Raw genomic sequence first — 24226 nt, forward strand, 5'->3', positions numbered from 1 at the left:
TTCCATTTTGAACGATGGAACCTTGAGAAACTAGTTTAGGATCTTGAGATCTAAGATTGGTCTGAACGTTCCCTCTTTTTTGGGAACTACGAACAGATTGGAGTAGAACCCCATCCCTTGTTCTCCTAATGGAACAGGATGAATCACTCCCATTTTTAACAGGTCTTCTACACAATGTAAGAATGCCTGTTTTTTTATGTGGTCTGAAGACAATTGAGACCTGTGGAACCTCCCCCTTGGGGGAAGCCCCTTGAATTCCAGAAGATAACCTTGGGAGACTATTTCTAGCGCCCAAGGATCCAGAACATCTCTTGCCCAAGCCTGAGCGAAGAGAGAGAGTCTGCCCCCCACCAGATCCGGTCCCGGATCGGGGGCCAACATTTCATGCTGTCTTGGTAGCAGTGGCAGGTTTCTTGGCCTGCTTTCCCTTGTTCCAGCCTTGCATTGGTCTCCAGGCTGGCTTGGCTTGAGAAGTATTACCCTCTTGCTTAGAGGACGTAGCACTTGGGGCTGGTCCGTTTCTACGAAAGGGACGAAAATTAGGTTTATTTTTGGCCTTGAAAGACCTATCCTGAGGAAGGGCGTGGCCCTTACCCCCAGTGATATCAGAGATAATCTCTTTCAAGTCAGGGCCAAACAGCGTTTTCCCCTTGAAAGGAATGTTAAGCAATTTGTTCTTGGAAGACGCATCCGCTGACCAAGATTTCAACCAAAGCGCTCTGCGCGCCACAATAGCAAACCCAGAATTTTTCGCCGCTAACCTAGCCAATTGCAAAGTGGCGTCTAGGGTGAAAGAATTAGCCAATTTGAGAGCACGGATTCTGTCCATAATCTCCTCATAAGAAGGAGAATTACTAGTGATCGCCTTTTCTAGCTCATCGAACCAGAAACACGCGGCTGTAGTGACAGGGACAATGCATGAAATTGGTTGTAGAAGGTAACCTTGCTGAACAAACATCTTTTTAAGCAAACCTTCTAATTTTTTATCCATAGGATCTTTGAAAGCACAACTATCTTCTATGGGTATAGTGGTGCGTTTGTTTAGAGTAGAAACCGCCCCCTCGACCTTGGGGACTGTCTGCCATAAGTCCTTTCTGGGGTCGACCATAGGAAACAATTTTTTAAATATGGGGGGAGGGACGAAAGGTATACCGGGCCTTTCCCATTCTTTATTTACAATGTCCGCCACCCGTTTGGGTATAGGAAAAGCTTCGGGAGGCCCCGGGACCTCTAGGAACTTGTCCATTTTACATAGTTTCTCTGGGATGATCAAATTCTCACAATCATCCAGAGTGGATAACACCTCCTTAAGCAGAGCGCAGAGATGTTCCAACTTAAATTTAAATGTAATCACATCAGGTTCAGCTTGTTGAGAAATTTTCCCTGAATCTGAAATTTCTCCCTCAGACAAAACCTCCCTGGCCCCCTCAGACTGGTGTAGGGGCCCTTCAGAAACAATATCATCAGCGTCCTCATGCTCTTCAGTATTTTCTAAAACAGAGCAGTCGCGCTTTCGCTGATAAGTGGGCATTTTGGCTAAAATGTTTTTGATAGAATTATCCATTACAGCCGTTGTTGCATAGTAAGCAGTATTGGCGCGCTAGATGTACTAGGGGCCTCCTGAGTGGGCAAGACTGGTGTAGACGAAGGAGGGGATGATGCAGTACCATGCTTACTCCCCTCACTTGAGGAATCATCTTGGGCATCATTTTCTCTAAATTTTGTGTCACATAAATCACATCTATTTAAATGAGAAGGAACCTTGGCTTCCCCACATTCAGAACACAGTCTATCTGGCAGTTCAGACATGTTAAACAGGCATAAACTTGATAACAAAGTACAAAAAACGTTTTAAAATAAAACCGTTACTGTCACTTTAAATTTTAACTGAACACACTTTATTACTGCAATTGCGAAAAAGTATGAAGGAATTGTTCAAAATTCACCAAAATTTCACCACAGTGTCTTAAAGCCTTAAAAGTATTGCACACCAAATTTGGAAGCTTTAACCCTTAAAATAACGGAACCGGAGCCGTTTTTACATTTAACCCCTTTACAGTCCCTGGTATCTGCTTTGCTGAGACCCAACCAAGCCCAAAGGGGAATACGATACCAAATGACGTCTTCAGAAAGTCTTTTCTATGTATCAGAGCTCCTCACACATGCGACTGCATGTCATGCTTCTCAAAAACAAGTGCGCAATACAGGCGCGAAAATGAGACTCTGCCTATGATTAGGGAAAGCCCCTAGAGAATAAGGTGTCCAATACAGTGTCTGCCGATATATTTTACAAAATTCCCAAGATTAAAATAATTCCTCAAGGCTATGGAGTATAAAATATGTTTATATATGAATCGATTTAGCCCAGAAAATGTCTACAGTCTTAAAAAGCCCTTGTGAAGCCCTTATTTACTGTCTGTAATAAAAATGGCTTACCGGATCCCATAGGGAAAATGACAGCTTCCAGCATTACATCGTCTTGTTAGAATGTGTCATACCTCAAGCAGCAAAAGTCTGCTCACTGTTCCCCCAACTGAAGTTAATTCCTCTCAACAGTCCTGTGTGGAACAGCCATCGATTTTAGTAACGGTTGCTAAAATCATTTTCCTCTTACAAACAGAAATCTTCATCTCTTTTCTGTTTCAGAGTAAATAGTACATACCAGCACTATTTTAAAATAACAAACTCTTGATTGAATAATAAAAACTACAGTTAAACACTAAAAAACTCTAAGCCATCTCCGTGGAGATGTTGCCTGTACAACGGCAAAGAGAATGACTGGGGAAGGCGGAGCCTAGGAGGGATCATGTGACCAGCTTTGCTGGGCTCTTTGCCATTTCCTGTTGGGGAAGAGAATATCCCACAAGTAAGGATGACGCCGTGGACCGGACACACCTATGTTGGAGAAAGTTATATATTTTATTCGCCGATGATGTCACGTTATCCTGCCCACTATTTTCAGCACTGCATGTTCAAAATACTTAAACCAATAACTTTGTGTTTAAAGCGCCATTTTGAAACCTAGGTATTGTAAACGGATTGGTACAGAGCAAAGGATACCCACGGAGTGGGTTTGGAAAACAATTAAATTTGCAGACAAGATTTCTGATATACGGTAGAGATATGTTAATGAAATGCTATTGATAAAAAGTGTATTTGGGGTAGTTAGTTAGTAACAGGCATAGAAAATATTTACTTACAGTGGCCCTTTAATATACGAACAAAAAAGCTCCAGTTGAGCTTAAATTAATCCCATTTAAAAGGTGAACCATTTAGCATAGGGTTGCACCGATACCATTTTTCTAAGACCGAGTACAAGTACCGATACTTTTTTTTAAATACTCACCGATACCAATTACCGATACTTTTTTTTTAATGTCATGACAGTTTACCAAGCACAATACAGCCTAATAATTTAAGATCGCTTCTTTATAATTATGAACTGTATCTCAAAAGACATGGTTTAATAAAAAAACAGTTTTATGTGCTTGTTGTCACAAAGTTCACAGAACATGTTTATAAATAAAAATATTGCAATGACATATTAATAACTACAATAAATAATAGCTGCAGCAGCTGGGGCTGGAAAGCTACAATTTAAAGGGGTGATTACTGGATGCAATTGGGTTGTAGGGTGCCTATATAACGCATCAATCTGACATTTGTACCTAATACAAAGTAATATAATTTAATTCTGAAAATAATATTGGGGAAGGAGTATCCCAGTAATCCCCTTTGAGAAAAAACATAATTTATGCTTACCTGATAAATTTATTTCTCTTGTAGTGTGTTCAGTCCACGGGTCATCCATTACTTATGGGATATATTCTCCTTCCCAACAGGAAGTTGCAAGAGGATCACCCAAGCAGAGCTGCTATATAGCTCCTCCCCTCACATGTCATATCCAGTCATTCGACCGAAACAAGACGAGAAAGGAGAAACTATAGGGTGCAGTGGTGACTGGAGTTATAATTTAAAATTTAGAACCTGCCTCAAAAAGACAGGGCGGGCCGTGGACTGAACACACTACAAGAGAAATAAATTTATCAGGTAAGCATAAATTATGTTTTCTCTTGTTAAGTGTGTTTAGTCCACGGGTCATCCATTACTTATGGGATACCAATACCAAAGCTAAAGTACACGGATGAAGGGAGGGACAAGGAACATTAAACAGAAGGAACCACTGCCTGTAGAACCTTTCTCCCAAAAACAGCCTCCGAAGAAGCAAAAGTGTCAAATTTGTAAAAAGTATGAAGTGAAGACCAAGTTGCAGCCTTGCAAATCTGTTCAACAGAGGCCTCATTTTTAAAGGCCCAAGTGGAAGCCACAGCTCTAGTGGAATGAGCTGTAATTCTTTCAGGAGGCTGCTGTCCAGCAGTCTCATAGGCTAAACGTATTATGCTACGAAGCCAAAAAGAGAGAGAGGTAGCCGAAGCCTTTTGACCTCTCCTCTGTCCAGAGTAAACGACAAACAGGGAAGAAGTTTGTCGAAAATCTTTAGTTGCCTGTAAGTAGAACTTCAGGGCACGGACCACGTCTAGATTATGCAAAAGACGTTCATTCTTTGAAGAAGGATTAGGACACAAAGATGGAACAACAATCTCTTGATTGATATTCCTGTTAGAAACAACCTTAGGCAAAAACCCAGGTTTAGTACGCAGGACTACCTTGTCTGAATGAAAGATCAGATAAGGAGAATCACAATGTAAGGCAGATAACTCAGAGACTCTTCGAGCCGAGGAAATAGCCATCAAAAACAGAACTTTCCAAGATAAAAGCTTAATATCAATGGAATGAAGGGGTTCAAACGGAAAACCCTGAAGAACTTTAAGAACCAAGTTTAAGCTCCACGGAGGAGCAACAGCTTTAAACACAGGCTTAATCCTAGCCAAAGCCTGACAAAAAGCCTGGACGTCTGGATTCTCTACCAGACGCTTGTGTAAAAGAATAGACAGAGCAGAAATCTGTCCCTTTAGTGAACTAGCGGATAAGCCCTTTTCTAAACCCTCTTGTAGAAAAGCCAATATCCTAGGAATCCTAACCTTACTCCATGAGTAACTCTTGGATTCGCACCAATATAAATATTTACGCCATATCTTATGGTAAATTTTTCTGGTAACAGGTTTCCGAGCCTGTATCAATGTATCAATAACCGAATCCGAAAACCCACGCTTTGATAGAATCAAGCGTTCAATCTCCAAGCAGTTAGCCTCAGAGAAATTAGGTTTGGATGGTTGAAAGGACCCTGAATTAGAAGGTCCTGCCTCAGAGGTAGAGACCATGGTGGACAGGACGACATGTCCACTAGGTCTGCATACCAGGTCCTGCGTGGCCACGCAGGCGCTATCAGAATCACTGATGCTCTCTCCTGTTTGATCCTGGCAATCAGTCGAGGTAGCAACGGAAAAGGTGGAAACACATAAGCTATGTTGAAAACCCAAGGGGCTGCAAGTGCATCTACTAGCACCGCTTCTGGGTCCCTGGACCTGGATCCGTAATAAGGAAGCGTGGCGTTCTGGCGAGATGCCATAAGATCCAGATCCGGTTTGCCCCAACGACGAATCAGTTGAGCAAATACCTCCGGGTGTAGTTCCCACTCCCCCGGATGAAAAGTCTGGCGACTTAGAAAATCCGCTTCCCAGTTCTCCACACCTGGGATGTAGATCGCTGACAGGTGGCAAGAGTGTGACTCTGCCCAGCGAATTATCTTCGAGACTTCCAACATCGCTAGGGATCTCCTGGTTCCCCCTTGATGATTGATGTAAGCCACAGTCGTGATGTTGTCCGACTGAAACCTGATGAACCTCAGTGTTGCTAACTGAGGCCAAGCCTGAAGAGCATTGAATATTGCTCTTAATTCTAGAATGTTGATTGGTAGGAGTTTCTCCTCCTGAGTCCACGATCCCTGAGCCTTCAGGGAGTTCCAGACTGCTCCCCAGCCTAGAAGGCTGGCATCTGTTGTTACAATCGTCCAATCTGGTCTGCGAAAGGTCATTCCTTCGGACAGATGAACCCGTGACAACCACCAGAGAAGAGAATCTCTGGTCTCCTGGTCCAGATTTAGCAATCCCCGTTCCACTGACTTAGACTGCATAGTTGTGGCGGTCTGAGATGCAGGCGCGCAAATGGCACTGTCCATTGCCGCGACCATCAAGCCGATTACCTCCATACACTGAGCTACTGATGGGCTTGGAGTGGAGTGAAGGGCACGGCAAGCATTGAGAATCTTTGATAACCTGGACTCCGTCAGGTAAATCTTCATCTCTACAGAATCTATAAGAGTCCCTAGAAAAGGAACCCTTGTGAGCGGTAACAGAGAACTCTTTTCCACGTTCACTTTCCACCCATGCGACCTCAGAAATGCTAGAACTATCTCTGTATGAGACTTCGCATTTTGAAAACTTGACGCTTGAATCAGAATGTCGTCTAGGTACGGAGCCACCGCTATGCCTCGTGGTCTTAGTACCGCCAGAAATGAGCCCAGAACCTTTGTAAAAATTCTCGGGGCCATAGCTAACCCGAAGGGAAGAGCTACAAATTGGTAATGCCTGTCTAGAAAGGCAAATCTTAGGTACCGATAATGATCTTTGTGAATCGGTATGTGAAGGTAGGCATCCTTTAAGTCCACTGTGGTCATATATTGACCCTCTTGGATCATGGGCAGGATGGTCCGAATGGTTTCCATCTTGAACGATGGAACCCTTTGTTTGTTGATAACCTTGACAGATGAAACCTCCCATGTGGAGGAGAAGTTTTGAAATCCAGAAGGTATCCCTGAGATATAATCTCCAACGTCCAGGGATCCTGTACATCTCTTGCCCAGGCCTGGGCGAAGAGAGAAAGTCTGCCCCCCACTAGATCCGTCTCCGGAGAGGGGGCCCTGTCTTCATGCTGTCTTAGGGGCGGAAGTAGGCTTTCTGGCCTGCTTGCCCTTGTTCCATGACTGGTTGCCTTTCCAACCCTGTCTGTAACGAGCAGTAGTTCCTTCCTGTTTTGGAGCGGAGGAAGTTGATGCTGCTCCTGCCTTGAAGTTACGAAAGGCACGAAAATTAGACTGTTTGGCCTTTGGTTTGGCCCTGTCCTGAGGAAGGGCGTGGCCCTTACCTCCTGTAATGTCAGCAATAATTTCCTTCAAGCCGGGCCCGAATAAGGTCTGCCCTTTGAAAGGAATGTTAAGTAGTTTAGACTTAGAAGTAACATCTGCTGACCAGGATTTAAGCCATAGCGCCCTGCGCGCCTGTATGGCGAATGCGGAATTTTTAGCCGTAAGTTTGGTTAAATGCACTACAGCATCCGAAACAAACGCATTAGCCAGTTTAAGTGTTCTAACTTTGCTCAAAGTCTCATCCAATGGTGCTGTGCGAATCGCCTCTTCCAGAGACTCAAACCAGAATGCCGCTGCAGCCGTGACAGGCGCAATGCATGCAAGAGGCTGCAATATAAAACCTTGTTGAACAAACATTTTCTTAAGGTAACCCTCTAATTTTTTATCCATTGGATCTGAGAAAGCACAGCTATCCTCCACCGGGATAGTGGTACGCTTGGCTAAAGTAGAAACTGCTCCCTCCACCTTAGGGACCGTCTGCCATACGTCTCGTGTGGTGGCGTCTATAGGGAACATTTTTCTAAATATCGGAGGAGGGGAAAAGGGCACACCAGGTCTATCCCACTCCTTACTAATAATTTCTGTAAGCCTTTTTGGTATAGGAAAAACGTCAGTACACACCGGTACCGCATAGTATCTATCCTACATAATTTCTCTGGGATTGCCACCATGTCGCAATCATTCAGAGCCACTAACACCTCCCCTAGTAACACGCGGAGGTTCTCAAGCTTAAATTTAAAATTTGAAATTTCTGAATCCGGTCTCCCCGGATCAGAACCGTCACAGACAGAATGAAGCTCACCGTCCTCATGTTCTGCAAATTGTGACGCAGTATCGGACATGGCTCTCGTGTCATCAGCGCGCTCTGTCCTTAACCCAGAGCTATCGCGCTTGCCTCTTAATTCGGGCATATTGTATAATACTTCTTTCATAACATTAGCCATATCATGTAAAGTGATTTGTAAGGGCCTTGATGTACTTGGCGCCTCAATCTTACGCACCTCCCGAGCGGGAGACGCAGGTACTGACACGTGAGGAGAGTTAGACGGCATAACTTCCCCCTCGTTGTCTGGTGATAATTTCTTTATCGGTACAGATTGACTTTTATTCAAAGTAATATCAATACAATTGGTACACATATTTCTATTGGGCTCCACATCGGCTTTTGAACATAATGAACAAGCAGATTCCTCTGTATCAGACATGTTTAAACAGACTAGCAATGAAGCTAACAAGCTTGGAAATCACTTTCAATAAGTTTACAAGCAATATAAAAAATGCTGCAGCGCTTTTAAAAACACAGTTGAATAACAAAGAAAACGAATTCAGTTATAGTGAACAATTCTTAACGAGAAATGTATTAATTAGCAGAGGATTGCACCCATTAGCAAAAGGATGATTAACCCCTCAATACCCAAAAACGGATATCAAATTAAGATTTAACGCTTTTATCACAGTCAAACACACTGTCACAGATCTGCTGTGACTGATTACCTCCCTCAAAAACGAATTTTGAAGACCCCTGAGCTCTCTAGAGACGTCCTGGATCAAGGAGAAAGAAACAGGAAGACTGTGCTAGAATTTTAACTGCGCAACAAGGCGCTAAAACAAGGTCCCTCCCACTCATATTACAACAGTGGGAGACCTGATATAACGGTTTCTATGCAGAAAATACGTTAGCCATGTGGAAAAAAATCATGCCCAAAAAAGATTTATCACCAAAGTACCTCACAAAACGAATAACATGCCAGTAAACGTTTTAAAAACAACAATTTGAATGTCATGCAAAGTTATCACTAAGCCTGCTACCAGTCGCTTCCACTGCAGATAAGGCTTAAACATTATTTCAGTATTAACAGTATTTTCTCAGTCCCTAGAAAATAACTCAACTGCGCATACATTTATCAGCCTGATACCAGTTGCTACTACTGCATTTAAGGCTGTACTTACATCATGTGGGTAACAGCAGTATTTTCTTAGTCAATTCCATTCCCAGAAAATAATGTACTGCACATACCTCATTTGCGGGGGACCTCGCATGCTATTCCCCTCTTTCTGAAGTTACCCTACTCCTCAGAATGTCGAGAACAGCCAGCGGATCTTAGTTACGTCTGCTAAGATCATAGAAAAACGCAGGCAGATTCTTCTCCAAATACTGCCTGAGATACAAAAAACGGCACACTCCGGTGTCATTTTAAAATAACAAACTTTTGATTGAAGAATAATTAAGTAAAAACTCCAACTCCTCTCGCGACCTCCTTCTTTGTTGAGGGTTGCAAGAGAATGACTGGGTATGACATGTGAGGGGAGGAGCTATATAGCAGCTCTGCTTGGGTGATCCTCTTGCAACTTCCTGTTGGGAAGGAGAATATATCCCATAAGTAATGGATGACCAGTGGACTGAACACACTTAACAAGAGAAATGGGGCATTTGCATTCTACTGGCTCAACAGAAAATAGCTGGCTGGTCTTCATATTTTTCCAGGGCTGCTTTTTATTCCCAGTCCAGCCTGGCTAAGGATGTTCCTCAGAGTACAGTATGTTTTGATCATAGTTGTGCAAGATGAGAACTAGAAATATAACAGGCAATCTAGGAATTAGAGTCATTTTTCAAAAGTTAGTGGCAAGTTCTATTTAAGGAACAGAAGCATCTCTGCATGTTCAGCTATAAGTCTGTTTCTTTTATCAGTAGGTACGTTTGACGCTAAGTTGAACTGTCTTTCACTTTCACACTACTGCATGGGTCAGAAATATATTTTTGGGCCATTAAATCTCAGTTTATTAACTGCCCAGTACGTCAGGGGTTTGTCTGAATGAGGTACAGAGATCTCTCCCAGGTAGGCTTCTAGCTGTATAGTAGCAGCTTTTGGGACACTGCTCTCAAACGTACAATAATAAAAATAACAGCAATTTGTATTAGCAGAACAGAAGTGAACAATTTTTTAGTTAAGTCACCACTCCAGCTTAAAATGAAATGGGAACATCCAGTTTGAAAAACGCCACAAGATGGCGTATGTGTAGGAATTGGAGGTTTTGGTTTAAGTATCGGTGCCTTTTGCATGAGTACAAGTACTCATGCAAATACTTGGTATCGGTGCAACCCTAATTTAGCACAAGCAATCATATCCCTAAATTCTATTTCTAGACGAAAATTTATCTAAACCATTTTTAAATGTATCTAATGTACTGGCATTAACTTCCTCCTTAGGTATTGCGTTCCACAATTTGTTTGCTGAAAAAACGTTTACTGTGTGTGAGATTAAATCTCCTTTCCTCCAGCCTTATATTGCAACTTCTTGTCAGAAACCTTTTTCTGGAAAAAACAGAGCTTCTGCCATCTCTGTATATGGACCTTGAATATATTTATATAAAGTAATCGTCACCTCTCAAGCGCCTTTTTTCTAGAAAAAACACTGTCCCTTTAAGTAATGCTTTATAGCAGGTCCAACTCCAGTGACCTAAGACCATAAAGAGACCCATCACTTTGCTTTGGCAAAGATTAGTAAATAAAAATGGTCAGTATGATTATTATTTATAAAGATATATTTTAAACGGACCCTGATGTAAATACAAGTATACACTTTAGTTAATTTCTGCTTAGAAACAAGGACATTCAAAAAGTACAACAATCGTGAACCTGATTTCCTAATATTTCTTATCTAAATCTTCTAAATTGCTACTGTATCGCTATGAAAATATTACATACAAAAACCTTCACACAAAACCGGGATGTGATAGAACACTTTGCATTAAAATGAAACAGCCTAGAAGAAAATATCATAATGATTTGCTATTACAATGACTTGTTGTCTGAAGCCATATTGTAGAGAAGTTAAATTACGCTTATAAAAATAATAAATCAATTAAACAGATTACGTTTTTCCCTACTTAAAAAATATATAAAGGTATTATATCATGCTAGTCAGTCATACATTTTTTATTGCTATACATAGAAGTTTACACAGTCACCAAAAGCACAAGTTACTCACAGAAATGATTAACTGCTTTACAAGCTTAGTGTCGTCAATGCAATCGAACATTGCCAGCAGGACCAAATGAGAAAATTCCCCCTGAAGAGAGATGAGAACATGGTTAAGTAGATTTTAGTGAGTGAACATTTCATATTTGTCTTTATTTAAAAAAATAAAAACAGACACCTGCTTGCCTAACAAAAGAGCACTTTGCAATAGACTTGACAGCCCGTAACCATTGGAAGGAACATATGGATCTTCTAAGTGTTGCAAGGTTGATAAGGCACACAAGGGAAAAGGTCAAAATCAGAAATGTTGTTAACTTTTAGACTTGTGGTGATTTTTTTTATTATGGCTATTCAGGGATGATAAATTCACTGTGTTCACATTACATCAGAAGCTCATATTGGGAAAAGAGCAAAAAAAAACAGGATTACTAGTTATGTAATCAATATATTCAGCTTATTTTAGCTACAATATATTTTTTTAAATAGATTTTGATTATAAAGAAATATTTTACATTGCAGATGAACCTATCGCATCAGCCTTGCTTATCCAAGAACTGAAAGGATAAAATATCTTAATAGACCCACTTGAACCTTTGAATATCTGAGATTAGTACAGATTTATATTAATATTTCGGCTTTCAAATATTAATTTTCATTTATTTAAAAATGCTTAAATAAAACATATAATTGATATGAAAAATAAAATGCAATTACACTGTTTTTATGCAGCACCAAGGCATGAGTTTTATAACAGATTTTAAAATATATGTTACATACAAAAAACATAACTTATTGCTTAGCAAATACATTTATTTATTTCTTAATGGTGAGAGAACACGATACATCACTTGTGGGATATTAATTCCTGCCCAGCAGGAGGAAGCATAACACTCATTCTAGAGCTTTGCGCCTCCCTACCAGTTGTTTCTCTCTCTAGCCCGTTACCCATATGGCAAAGCAGAGAAGAAAATAGAAAGGCAGAAAAAAATTAAAAATAGCATAAAGGAGCAGTTAGGGTACTAAGTAACCTGCTGCCACAAGGTCTTGTGGATCATGAAAGAAATTAATTTATTATGTATGCATACATTTTGATATTGTCATCTTGAAAGGGCCAGTAAACCTACAAAATAATGTTATATAATTCTGCACATAGTGCAGAATTATATAAAATTAGCTTAGCACCAACTTAATAACAGAGGATTTCAGAGATATTTTATTAAAAAAAACATAATTTATGTTTATGATAAATTCATTTCTTTCATAGTGGCAAGAGTCCATGAGCTAGTGACGTATGGGATATACAATCCTACCCGGAGGGGCAAAGTTTCCCAAACCTCAAAATGCCTATAAATACACCCCTCACCACACCCACAATTCAGTTTAACGAACAGCCAAGTAGTGGGGTGATAAAGAAAGGAGTAAAAAGCATAAACAAAAAATTTGGAAATAATTGTGCTTATACAAAAAATCATAACCACCAAAAAAAGGTCTCATGGACTCTTGCCAATATGAAAGAAATGAATTTATCAGGTAAGTTCTTACATGAATTATGTTTTCTTTCATGTAATTGGCAAGAGTCCATGAGCTAGTGACGTATGGGATAGAAAGACCCAAGATGTGGAACTCCACACAAGAGTCACTAGAGAGGGAGGGATAAAATAAAAACAGCCATTTTCCGCTGAAAAAATTAAATCCACAACCAAAAAAAATATGTTTTTCTCATAAATTAAAGAAAAAAACTTAAAACATAAGTAGAGGAATCAAACTAAAATAGCTGCCTATAGAACTTTTATACCAAAAACTGCTTCCGAAGAAGCAAATACATCAAAACGGTAGAATTTAGTAAATGTATGCAAAGAAGACCAAATTGCTGCTTTGCAAATCTGATCAACTGAAGCTTCATTCTTAAAAGCCCACGAAGTGGAGACTGATCTAGTAGAATGAGCTGTAATTCTCTGAGGCGGGGCCTGATCCGAATCCAAATAAGCCTAATGAAACAAAAGCTTTAACCAAGATGCCAAGGAAATGGCAGAAGCCTTCTGACCTTTCCTAGAACCAGAAAAGATAACAAATAGACTAGAAGTCTTCCTGAAATCTTTAGTAGCTTCAACATAATATTTCAAAGCTCTTACAACATCCAGAGAATGTAAGGATGTCTCCAAAGAATTCTTAGGATTAGGACATAAAGAAGGGACAACAATTTCTCTATTAATGTTTTTAGAATTCACAACCTTAGGTAAGAATTTAAATGAAGTCCGCAAAACCGCCTTATCCTGATGGAAAATCAGAAAAGGAGATTCACAAGAAAGAGCAGATAATTCAGAAACTCTTCTAGCAGAAGAGATAGTAAAAAAAAAAAAACAATTCCAAGAAAGTAGTTTAATGTACAAATAATGCATAGGCTCAAAAGGAGGAGCCTGTAAAGCCTTCAAAACCAAATTAAGATTCCAGGGAGGAGCAATTGATTTAATGACAGGCTTGATACGGACCAAAGCCTGTACAAAACAGTGAATATCAGGAAGATTAGCAATCTTTCTGTGAAAATAAAACAGAAAGAGCAGAGATTTGTCCTTTTAAGGAACTTGCAGACAAACCCTTATCCAAACCATCCTGAAGAAACTGTAACATTCTAGGAATTCTAAAAGAATGCCAGGAGAATTTATGAGAAGAAAACCATGAAATATAAGTCTTCCAAACTTGATAATAAATCTTCCTAGAAACAGATTTACGAGCCTGTAACATAGTGTTAATCACTGAGTCAGAGAAACCTTTATGACTAAGCACTAGGCGTTCAATTTCGATACCTTCAAATTTAATGATTTGAGATCCTGATGGAAAAACAGACCTTGAGGCAGAAGGTCCGGCCTTAATGGAAGTGGTCAAGGTTGGCAACTGGAAATCCGAACAAGATCTGCATAGCAAAACCTGTGAGGCCATGCTGGAGCTACCAACAACACAAACGATTGTTCCATGATGATCTTGGAAATCACTCTTGGAAGAAGAACTAGAGGCGGGAAGATATAAGCAGGTACCTGGGAAGTTTCTTGTTTAGATGGGAAGCCATCAGATCTATTTCTGGAAGACCCCACACATCTGAAAAAAACATCTGGATGGAGCAACCACTCCCCCGGATGTAAAGTCTGACGGCTGAGATAATTCGCTTCCCAATTGTCTACACCTGGGATATGAACTGCAAAAATTAGACAGGAGCTGGATTCCGCCCAAGAAAGTATCCGAGATATTTCTTTCATAGCCTGGGGACTGTGAGTCCCACCCTGACGATTGACATATACCACAGTTGTGATATTGTCTGTCTGAAAACAAATGAACGGTTCTCTCTTCAACAGAGGCAAAACCTGAAGAGCCCTGAAAATAGCACGGAGTTTCAAAATATTGATTACCTCTTGAGATTTCCAAACCCCTTGTGCTGTCAGAGATCCCCAGACAACTCCCCAACCTGAAAGACTTGCATCAGTTGTAATCACAGTCCAGGTTTAACGAACAAAATAGGCCCCTTGAACTATACGATGGTGATCTAGCCACCAAGTCAGAGAGAGTCGAACATTGAGATTTAAGGATATTGTGATATCCTTGTATAATCCCTGCACCATTGGTTCAGCATACAAAGCTGGAGAGGTCTCATGTGAAAACGAGCAAAGGGGATCGCATCCGATGTTGCAGTCATGAGACCTAAAACTTCCATGCACATAGCTACTGAAGGGAATGATTGAGACTGAAGGTTCCGACAAGCTAAAACCAATTTTAATCATCTCTTGTCTGTTAGAGACAGAGTCATGGACACTGAATCTATTTGGAAACCAAAAAAGGTGACCCTTGTCTGAGGAATCAAATAACTTTTTGGTAATTGATCCTCCAACCATGTCTTTGAAGATTTGTGTGAGATTCTGCTGAATGTAAAGACTGAGAACCAAGATGTCGTCCAAATAAGGAAACACTGCAATACCCTGTTCTCTGATTACAGAGAGTAGGGCACCGAGAACCTTTAAAAAGATTCTTGGAGCTGTCGCTAGGCCAAATGGAAGAGCAACAAATTGGTAATGCTTGTCTAGAAAACAGAATTTATGCTTACCTGATAAATTACTTTCTCCAACGGTGTGTCCGGTCCACGGCGTCATCCTTACTTGTGGGATATTCTCTTCCCCAACAGGAAATGGCAAAGAGTCCCAGCAAAGCTGGTCACATGATCCCTCCTAGGCTCCGCCCACCCCAGTCATTCGACCGACGGACAGGAGGAAATATATATAGGAGAAACCATATGATACCGTGGTGACTGTAGTTAGAGAAAATAATTCATCAGACCTGATTAAAAAACCAGGGCGGGCCGTGGACCGGACACACCGTTGGAGAAAGTAATTTATCAGGTAAGCATAAATTCTGTTTTCTCCAACATAGGTGTGTCCGGTCCACGGCGTCATCCTTACTTGTGGGAACCAATACCAAAGCTTTAGGACACGGATGAAGGGAGGGAGCAAATCAGGTCACCTAAATGGAAGGCACCACGGCTTGCAAAACCTTTCTCCCAAAAATAGCCTCCGAAGAAGCAAAAGTATCAAATTTGTAAAATTTGGCAAAAGTGTGCAGTGAAGACCAAGTCGCTGCCTTACATATCTGGTCAACAGAAGCCTCGTTCTTGAAGGCCCATGTGGAAGCCACAGCCCTAGTGGAGTGAGCTGTGATTCTTTCAGGAGGCTGCCGTCCGGCAGTCTCATAAGCCAATCGGATAATGCTTTTAAGCCAAAAGGAAAGAGAGGTAGAAGTCGCTTTTTGACCTCTCCTTTTACCAGAATAAACAACAAACAAGGAAGATGTTTGTCTGAAATCTTTGGTAGCCTCTAAATAGAATTTTAGAGCACGGACTACGTCCAAATTGTGTAACAAACGTTCCTTCTTTGAAACTGGATTCGGACACAAAGAAGGTGCAACTATCTCCTGGTTAATATTTTTGTTGGAAACAACTTTCGGAAGAAAACCAGGCTTAGTACGCAAAACCACCTTATCTGCATGGAACACCAGATAGGGCGGAGAACACTGCAGAGCAGATAACTCTGAAACTCTTCTAGCAGAAGAAATTGCAACCAAAAACAAAACTTTCCAAGATAATAACTACTATCTACGGAATGTAAGGGTTCAAACGGAACCCCTTGAAGAACTGAAAGAACTAGATTTAAACTCCAGGGAGGAGTCAAAGGTCTATAAACAGGCTTGATCCTAACCAGAGCCTGAACAAATGCTTGAACATCTGGCATAGCTGCCAGTCGTTTGTGTAGTAAGACAGATAAAGCAGAAATCTGTCCCTTAAGAGAACTTGCAGATAATCCTTTCTCCAAACCTTCTTGTAGAAAGGATAGAATCTTAGGAATCTTTATCTTGTTCCATGGCAATCCTTTGGATTCACACCAACAGATATATTTTTTCCATATTTTATGGTAAATTTTTCTAGTTACAGGCTTTCTAGCCTGAATCAGAGTATCTATTACAGAATCTGAAAACCCACGCTTTGATAAAATCAAGCGTTCAATCTCCAAGCCGTCAGCTGGAGGGAAACCAGATTCGGATGTTCGAATGGACCTTGAACAAGAAGGTCCTGTCTCAAAGGTAGCTTCCATGGTGGAGCCGATGACATATTCACCAGGTCTGCATACCAAGTCCTGCGTGGCCACGCAGGAGCTATCAAGATCACCGAAGCCCTCTCCTGATTGATCCTGGCTACCAGCCTGGGAATGAGAGGAAACGGTGGGAATACATAAGCTAGGTTGAAGGTCCAAGGTGCTACTAGTGCATCTACTAGAGTCGCCTTGGGATCCCTGGATCTGGACCCGTAGCAAGGAACCTTGAAGTTCTGACGAGACGCCATCAGATCCATGTCTGGAATGCCCCATAATTGAGTTATTTGGGCAAAGATTTCCGGATGGAGTTCCCACTCCCCCGGATGGAATGTCTGACGACTCAGAAAATCCGCTTCCCAATTTTCCACTCCTGGGATGTGGATTGCAGACAAGTGGCAGGAGTGATCCTCCGCCCATTGAATTATTTTGGTCACTTCTTCCATCGCCAGGGAACTCCTTGTTCCCCCCTGATGATTGATATATGCAACAGTCGTCATGTTGTCTGATTGAAACCTTATAATTTTGGCCTTTGCTAGTTGAGGCCAAGCTTTGAGAGCATTGAATATCGCTCTCAGTTCCAGAATGTTTATCGGGAGAAGAGATTCTTCCCGAGACCATAGACCCTGAGCTTTCAGGGGTTCCCAGACCGCGCCCCAGCCCACCAGGCTGGCGTCGGTCGTGACAATGACCCACTCTGGTCTGCGGAAGCTCATTCCCTGTGACAGATTGTCCAGGGTCAGCCACCAACGGAGTGAATCTCTGGTCTTTTGATCTACTTGAATCGTCGGAGACAAGTCTGTATAATCCCCATTCCACTGTCTGAGCATGCACAGTTGTAATGGTCTTAGATGAATTCGTGCAAAAGGAACTATGTCCATTGCTGCAACCATCAATCCTATTACTTCCATGCACTGCGCTATGGAAGGACGAAGAACAGAATGAAGTACTTGACAAGAGCTTAGAATTTTTGATTTTCTGACCTCTGTCAGAAAAATCCTCATTTCTAAGGAATCTATTATTGTTCCCAAGAAGGGAACTCTTGTTGACGGGGACAGAGAACTTTTTTCTTTGTTCACCTTCCATCCGTGAGATCTGAGAAAGGCTAGGACGATGTCCGTATGAGCCTTTGCTTTTGACAGAGACGACGCTTGAATCAAAATGTCGTCCAAGTAAGGTACTACTGCAATGCCCCTTGGTCTTAGAACCGCTAGAAGGGACCCTAGTACCTTTGTGAAAATCCTTGGAGCAGTGGCTAATCCGAATGGAAGTGCCACAAACTGGTAATGCTTGTCCAGAAAAGCGAACCTTAGGAACTGATGATGTTCCTCGTGGATAGGAATATGTAGGTACGCATCCTTTAAATCCACGGTAGTCATAAATTGATTTTCCTGGATAGTAGGTAGGATCGTTCGAATAGTTTCCATTTTGAACGATGGAACCTTGAGAAATTTGTTTAGGATCTTGAGATCCAAAATTGGTCTGAATGTTCCCTCTTTTTTGGGAACTATGAACAGGTTGGAATAAACACCCATCCCTTGTTCTCTTATTGGAACTGGATGAATCACTCCCATTTTTAACAGGTCTTCTACACAATGTAAGAATGCCTGTCTTTTTATTTGGTTTGAAGATAATTGAGACCTGTGGAACCTTCCCCTTGGGGGTAGTTCCTTGAATTCCAGGAGATAACCTTGAGAAACTATTTCTAGCGCCCAAGGATCCTGAACATCTCTTGCCCAAGCCTGAGCAAAGAGAGAAAGTCTGCCCCCCACCAGATCCGGTCCCGGATCGGGGGCCATCCCTTCATGCTGTTTTGGTAGCAGTGGTAGGCTTCTTGGCCTGCTTACCCTTGTTCCAGCCTTGCATTGGTCTCGAGGCTGGTTTGGGTTGTGAAGTATTACCCTCTTGCTTAGAGGATGTAGAATTAGAGGCTGGTCCGTTTCTGCGAAAGGGACGAAAATTAGGCTTATTTTTAGCCTTAAAAGACCTATCCTGTGGGAGGGTGTGGCCCTTTCCCCCAGTGATGTCTGAAATAATCTCTTTTAAATCAGGTCCAAATAATGTTTTACCCTTGAAAGGAATGTTAAGCAATTTTGTCTTGGAAGACACATCCGCTGACCAAGACTTTAGCCAAAGCGCTCTGCGCGCCACGATAGCAAACCCTGAATTTTTCGCCGCTAATCTAGCTAATTGCAAAGCGGCATCTAAAATAAAAGAGTTAGCCAATTTAAGTGCTTGAACTCTGTCCATAACCTCCTCATACGAAGATTCTTTATTGAGCGACTTTTCTAGTTCCTCGAACCAGAAACACGCTGCCGTAGTGACAGGAACAATGCATGAAATTGGTTGTAGAAGGTAACCTTGCTGAACAAAAATCTTTTTAAGCAAACCCTCTAATTTTTTATCCATAGGATCTTTGAAAGCACAACTATCTTCGATAGGAATATTAGTGCGCTTGTTTAGAGTAGAAACCGCCCCCTCGACCTTGGGGACTGTCTGCCATAAGTCCTTTCTGGGGTCGACTATAGGAAATAATTTCTTAAATATAGGGGGGGGACAAAAGGTATGCCGGGCCTTTCCCACTCCTTATTTACTATGTCCGCCACCCGCTTGGGTATAGGAAAAGCGTCGGGGGGCACCGGAACCTCTAGGAACTTGTCCATCTTACATAACTTCTCTGGAATGACCAAATTGTCACAATCATGCAGAGTAGATAATACCTCCTTAAGCAGTGCGCGGAGATGTTGTAATTTAAATTTAAATGTCACAACATCAGGTTCAGCTTGATGAGAAATCTTTCCTGAATCTGAAATTTCTCCCTCAGACAAAACCTCCCTCATGGCCCCTTCAGATTGGTGTGAGGGTATGACAGAACAATTATCATCAGCGTCCTCTTGCTCTTCAGTGTTTAAAACAGAGCAATCGCGCTTTCTCTGATAAGTAGGCATTTTGGATAAAATATTTGCTATAGAGTTATCCATTACAGCCGTTAATTGTTGCATGGTAATAAGTATTGGCGCACTAGATGTACTAGGGGCCTCCTGTGTGGGCAAAACTGGTGTAGACACAGAAGGGGGTGATGTAGTATCATGTTTACTCTCATTTGAGGAATCATCTTGGGCAATATCATTATCTGTGGCATTACTGTCCTTACTTTGTTTGGACACTATGGCACAATTATCACATAAATTTAAATGGGGAGACACATTGGCATTCATACATATAGAACATAGCTTATCTGATGGTACAGACATGTTAAACAGGCTTAAACTTGTCAACAAAGCACAAAAAACGTTTTAAAATAAAACCGTTACTGTCACTTTAAATTTCAAACTGAAAACACTTTATTACTGAATATGTGAAAAAGTATGAAGGAATTGTTCAAAATTCACCAAAATTTCACCACAGTGTCTTAAAGCATTAAAAGTATTGCACACCAAATTTCAGAGCTTTAACCCTTAAATTAACGGAACCGGAGCCGTTTTTACATTTAACCCCTATACAGTCCCAGCTATATGCTTTGCTGAGACCCAACCAAGCCCAGAGGGGAATACGATACCAAATGATGCCTTCTATAAGCTTTTTCAGTGATTCTTAGCTTCTCACACATGCATCTGCATGCCTTGCTCTCCAAAAACAACTGCGCGAAAATGAGGCTCTGTCTATAACTAGAAAAGGCCCCCATCTGTAAAAGGTGTCCAACACAGTGCCTGCCGTTTTTCTAAACAATCCCCAAGATTATAATAACCATTAATAGTTAGAATCTGCATAATATGCCTAGTAAAGCAATCGTTTTAGCCCAGAAAAATGTCTACCAGTTTTTTAAGCCCTTTTGAAGCCCTTTATTCTTTTATTTAACTAAGAAAATGGCTTACCGGTCCCCATGAGGGGAAATGACAGCCTTCCAGCATTACATGGTCTTGTTAGAAATATGGCTAGTCATACCTTAAGCAGAAAAGTCTGCTAACTGTTTCCCCCAACTGAAGTTACTTCATCTCAACAGTCCTGTGTGGAAACAGCAATCGATTTTAGTAACTTCTGCTAAAATCATCTTCCTCTTACAAACAGAAATCTTCATCTTTTTTCTGTTTCAGAGTAAATAGTACATACCAGCACTATTTTAAAATAACAAACACTTGATAGAAGAATAAAAACTACATTTAAACACCAAAAAACTCTTAACCATCTCCGTGGAGATGTTGCCTGTGCAACGGCAAAGAGAATGACTGGGGTGGGCGGCGCCTAGGAGGGATCATGTGACCAGCTTTGCTGGGACTCTTTGCCATTTCCTGTTGGGGAAGAGAATATCCCACAAGTAAGGATGACGCCGTGGACCGGACACACCTATGTTGGAGAAAAGAGAATCTCAGAAACTGATAGTGATCTGGATGAATCGGAATATGAAGATATGCATCCTGTAAGTCTACATATAATGCCCTTGCTGAACAAAGGGCAGAATAGTCCTTATAGTCACCATTTTGAAAGTTGGCACTATTACATAATGATTCAAAATTTTCAGATCCAGAACTGGCCTGAATGAATTTTCTTTCTTTGGGACAATGAATAGATTTGAATAAAACCCCAGACCCTGTTCCTGAAAGGGAACTGGTATGATTACCCCTGAAAGTTCCAGGTCTGAAACACACTTCAGAAAAGCTTGAGCCTTTACTGGATTTGCTGGGATGTGTGAGAGAAAAAAACAGAATTTATGTTTACCTGATAAATTACTTTCTCCAACGGTGTGTCCGGTCCACGGCGTCATCCTTACTTGTGGGATATTCTCTTCCCCAACAGGAAATGGCAAAGAGCCCAGCAAAGCTGGTCACATGATCCCTCCTAGGCTCCGCCTACCCCAGTCATTCGACCGACGTTAAGGAGGAATATTAGCATAGGAGAAACCATATGGTACCGTGGTGACTGTAGTTAAAGAAAATAAATTATCAGACCTGATTAAAAAAACCAGGGCGGGCCGTGGACCGGACACACCGTTGGAGAAAGTAATTTATCAGGTAAACATAAATTCTGTTTTCTCCAACATAGGTGTGTCCGGTCCACGGCGTCATCCTTACTTGTGGGAACCAATACCAAAGCTTTAGGACACGGATGAAGGGAGGGAGCAAATCAGGTCACCTAAATGGAAGGCACCACGGCTTGCAAAACCTTTCTCCCAAAAATAGCCTCAGAAGAAGCAAAAGTATCAAACTTGTAAAATTTGGTAAAAGTGTGCAGTGAAGACCAAGTCGCTGCCCTACATATCTGATCAACAGAAGCCTCGTTCTTGAAGGCCCATGTGGAAGCCACAGCCCTAGTGGAATGAGCTGTGATTCTTTCGGGAGGCTGCCGTCCGGCAGTCTCGTAAGCCAATCTGATGATGCTTTTAATCCAAAAAGAGAGAGAGGTAGAAGTTGCTTTTTGACCTCTCCTTTTACCGGAATAAACAACAAACAAGGAAGATGTTTGTCTAAAATCCTTTGTAGCATCTAAATAGAATTTTAGAGCGCGAACAACATCCAAATTGTGCAACAAACGTTCCTTCTTTGAAACTGGTTTCGGACACAGAGAAGGTACGATAATCTCCTGGTTAATGTTTTTGTTAGAAACAACTTTTGGAAGAAAACCAGGTTTAGTACGTAAAACCACCTTATCTGCATGGAACACCAGATAAGGAGGAGAACACTGCAGAGCAGATAATTCTGAAACTCTTCTAGCAGAAGAAATTGCAACCAAAAACAAAACTTTCCAAGATAATAACTTAATATCAACGGAATGTAAGGGTTCAAACGGAACCCCCTGAAGAACTGAAAGAACTAAATTGAGACTCCAAGGAGGAGTCAAAGGTTTGTAAACAGGCTTAATTCTAACCAGAGCCTGAACAAAGGCTTGAACATCTGGCACAGCTGCCAGCTTTTTGTGAAGTAACACAGACAAGGCAGAAATCTGTCCCTTCAGGGAACTTGCAGATAATCCTTTTTCCAATCCTTCTTGAAGGAAGGATAGAATCTTAGGAATCTTAACCTTATCCCAAGGGAATCCTTTAGATTCACACCAACAGATATATTTTTTCCAAATTTTGTGGTAAATCTTTCTAGTTACAGGCTTTCTGGCCTGAACCAGAGTATCGATAACAGAATCTGAGAACCCTCGCTTCGATAAGATCAAGCGTTCAATCTCCAAGCAGTCAGCTGGAGTGAAACCAGGTTCGGATGTTCGAACGGACCCTGAACAAGAAGGTCTCGTCTCAAAGGTAGCTTCCAAGGTGGAGCCGATGACATATTCACCAGATCTGCATACCAAGTCCTGCGTGGCCACGCAGGAGCTATCAAGATCACCGACGCCCTCTCCTGATTGATCCTGGCTACCAGCCTGGGGATGAGAGGAAACGGCGGGAACACATAAGCTAGTTTGAAGGTCCAAGGTGCTACTAGTGCATCCACTAGAGCCGCCTTGGGATCCCTGGATCTGGACCCGTAGCAAGGAACTTTGAAGTTCTGACGAGAGGCCATCAGATCCATGTCTGGAATGCCCCACAGTTGAGTGACTTGGGCAAAGATTTCCGGATGGAGTTCCCACTCCCCCGGATGCAATGTCTGACGACTCAGAAAATCCGCTTCCCAATTTTCCACTCCTGGGATGTGGATAGCGGACAGGTGGCAGGAGTGAGACTCCGCCCAAAGAATGATTTTGGTCACTTCTTCCATCGCTAGGGAACTCCTTGTTCCCCCCTGATGGTTGATGTACGCAACAGTTGTCATGTTGTCTGATTGAAACCGTATGAACTTGGCCCTCGCTAGCTGAGGCCAAGCCTTGAGAGCATTGAATATCGCTCTCAGTTCCAGAATATTTATCGGTAGAAGAGATTCTTCCCGAGACCAAAGACCCTGAGCTTTCAGGGATCCCCAGACCGCGCCCCAGCCCATCAGACTGGCGTCGGTCGTGACAATGACCCACTCTGGTCTGCGGAATGTCATCCCTTGTGACAGGTTGTCCAGGGACAGCCACCAACGGAGTGAGTCTCTGGTCCTCTGATTTACTTGTATCTTCGGAGACAAGTCTGTATAATCCCCATTCCACTGACTGAGCATGCACAGTTGTAATGGTCTTAGATGAATGCGCGCAAAAGGAACTATGTCCATTGCCGCTACCATCAACCCGATCACTTCCATGCACTGAGCTATGGAAGGAAGAGGAACGGAATGAAGTATCCGACAAGAGTCTAGAAGCTTTGTTTTTCTGGCCTCTGTCAGAAATATCCTCATTTCTAAGGAGTCTATTATTGTTCCCAAGAAGGGAACCCTTGTTGACGGAGATAGAGAACTCTTTTCCACGTTCACTTTCCATCCGTGAGATCTGAGAAAGGCCAGGACTATGTCCGTGTGAGCCTTTGCTTGAGGAAGGGACGACGCTTGAATCAGAATGTCGTCCAAGTAAGGTACTACAGCAATGCCCCTTGGTCTTAGCACAGCTAGAAGGGACCCTAGTACCTTTGTGAAAATCCTTGGAGCAGTGGCTAATCCGAAA

General features: G+C 41.9%; 1 protein-coding gene across 1 annotated transcript in view; it reads right to left on the reverse strand.

The window, feature by feature from the left end:
- PUM3 (pumilio RNA binding family member 3) overlaps positions 1-24226 on the reverse strand; it is a 322615-nt gene that overhangs the window by 80979 nt on the left and 217410 nt on the right. The window contains 1 exon segment of the mRNA XM_053702542.1: positions 11095-11175. Coding sequence (XP_053558517.1) covers positions 11095-11175 — 81 coding nt within the window.

This window comes from Bombina bombina, chromosome 2, assembly GCF_027579735.1.
Source record: "Bombina bombina isolate aBomBom1 chromosome 2, aBomBom1.pri, whole genome shotgun sequence".
NCBI lineage: Eukaryota > Metazoa > Chordata > Amphibia > Anura > Bombinatoridae > Bombina > Bombina bombina.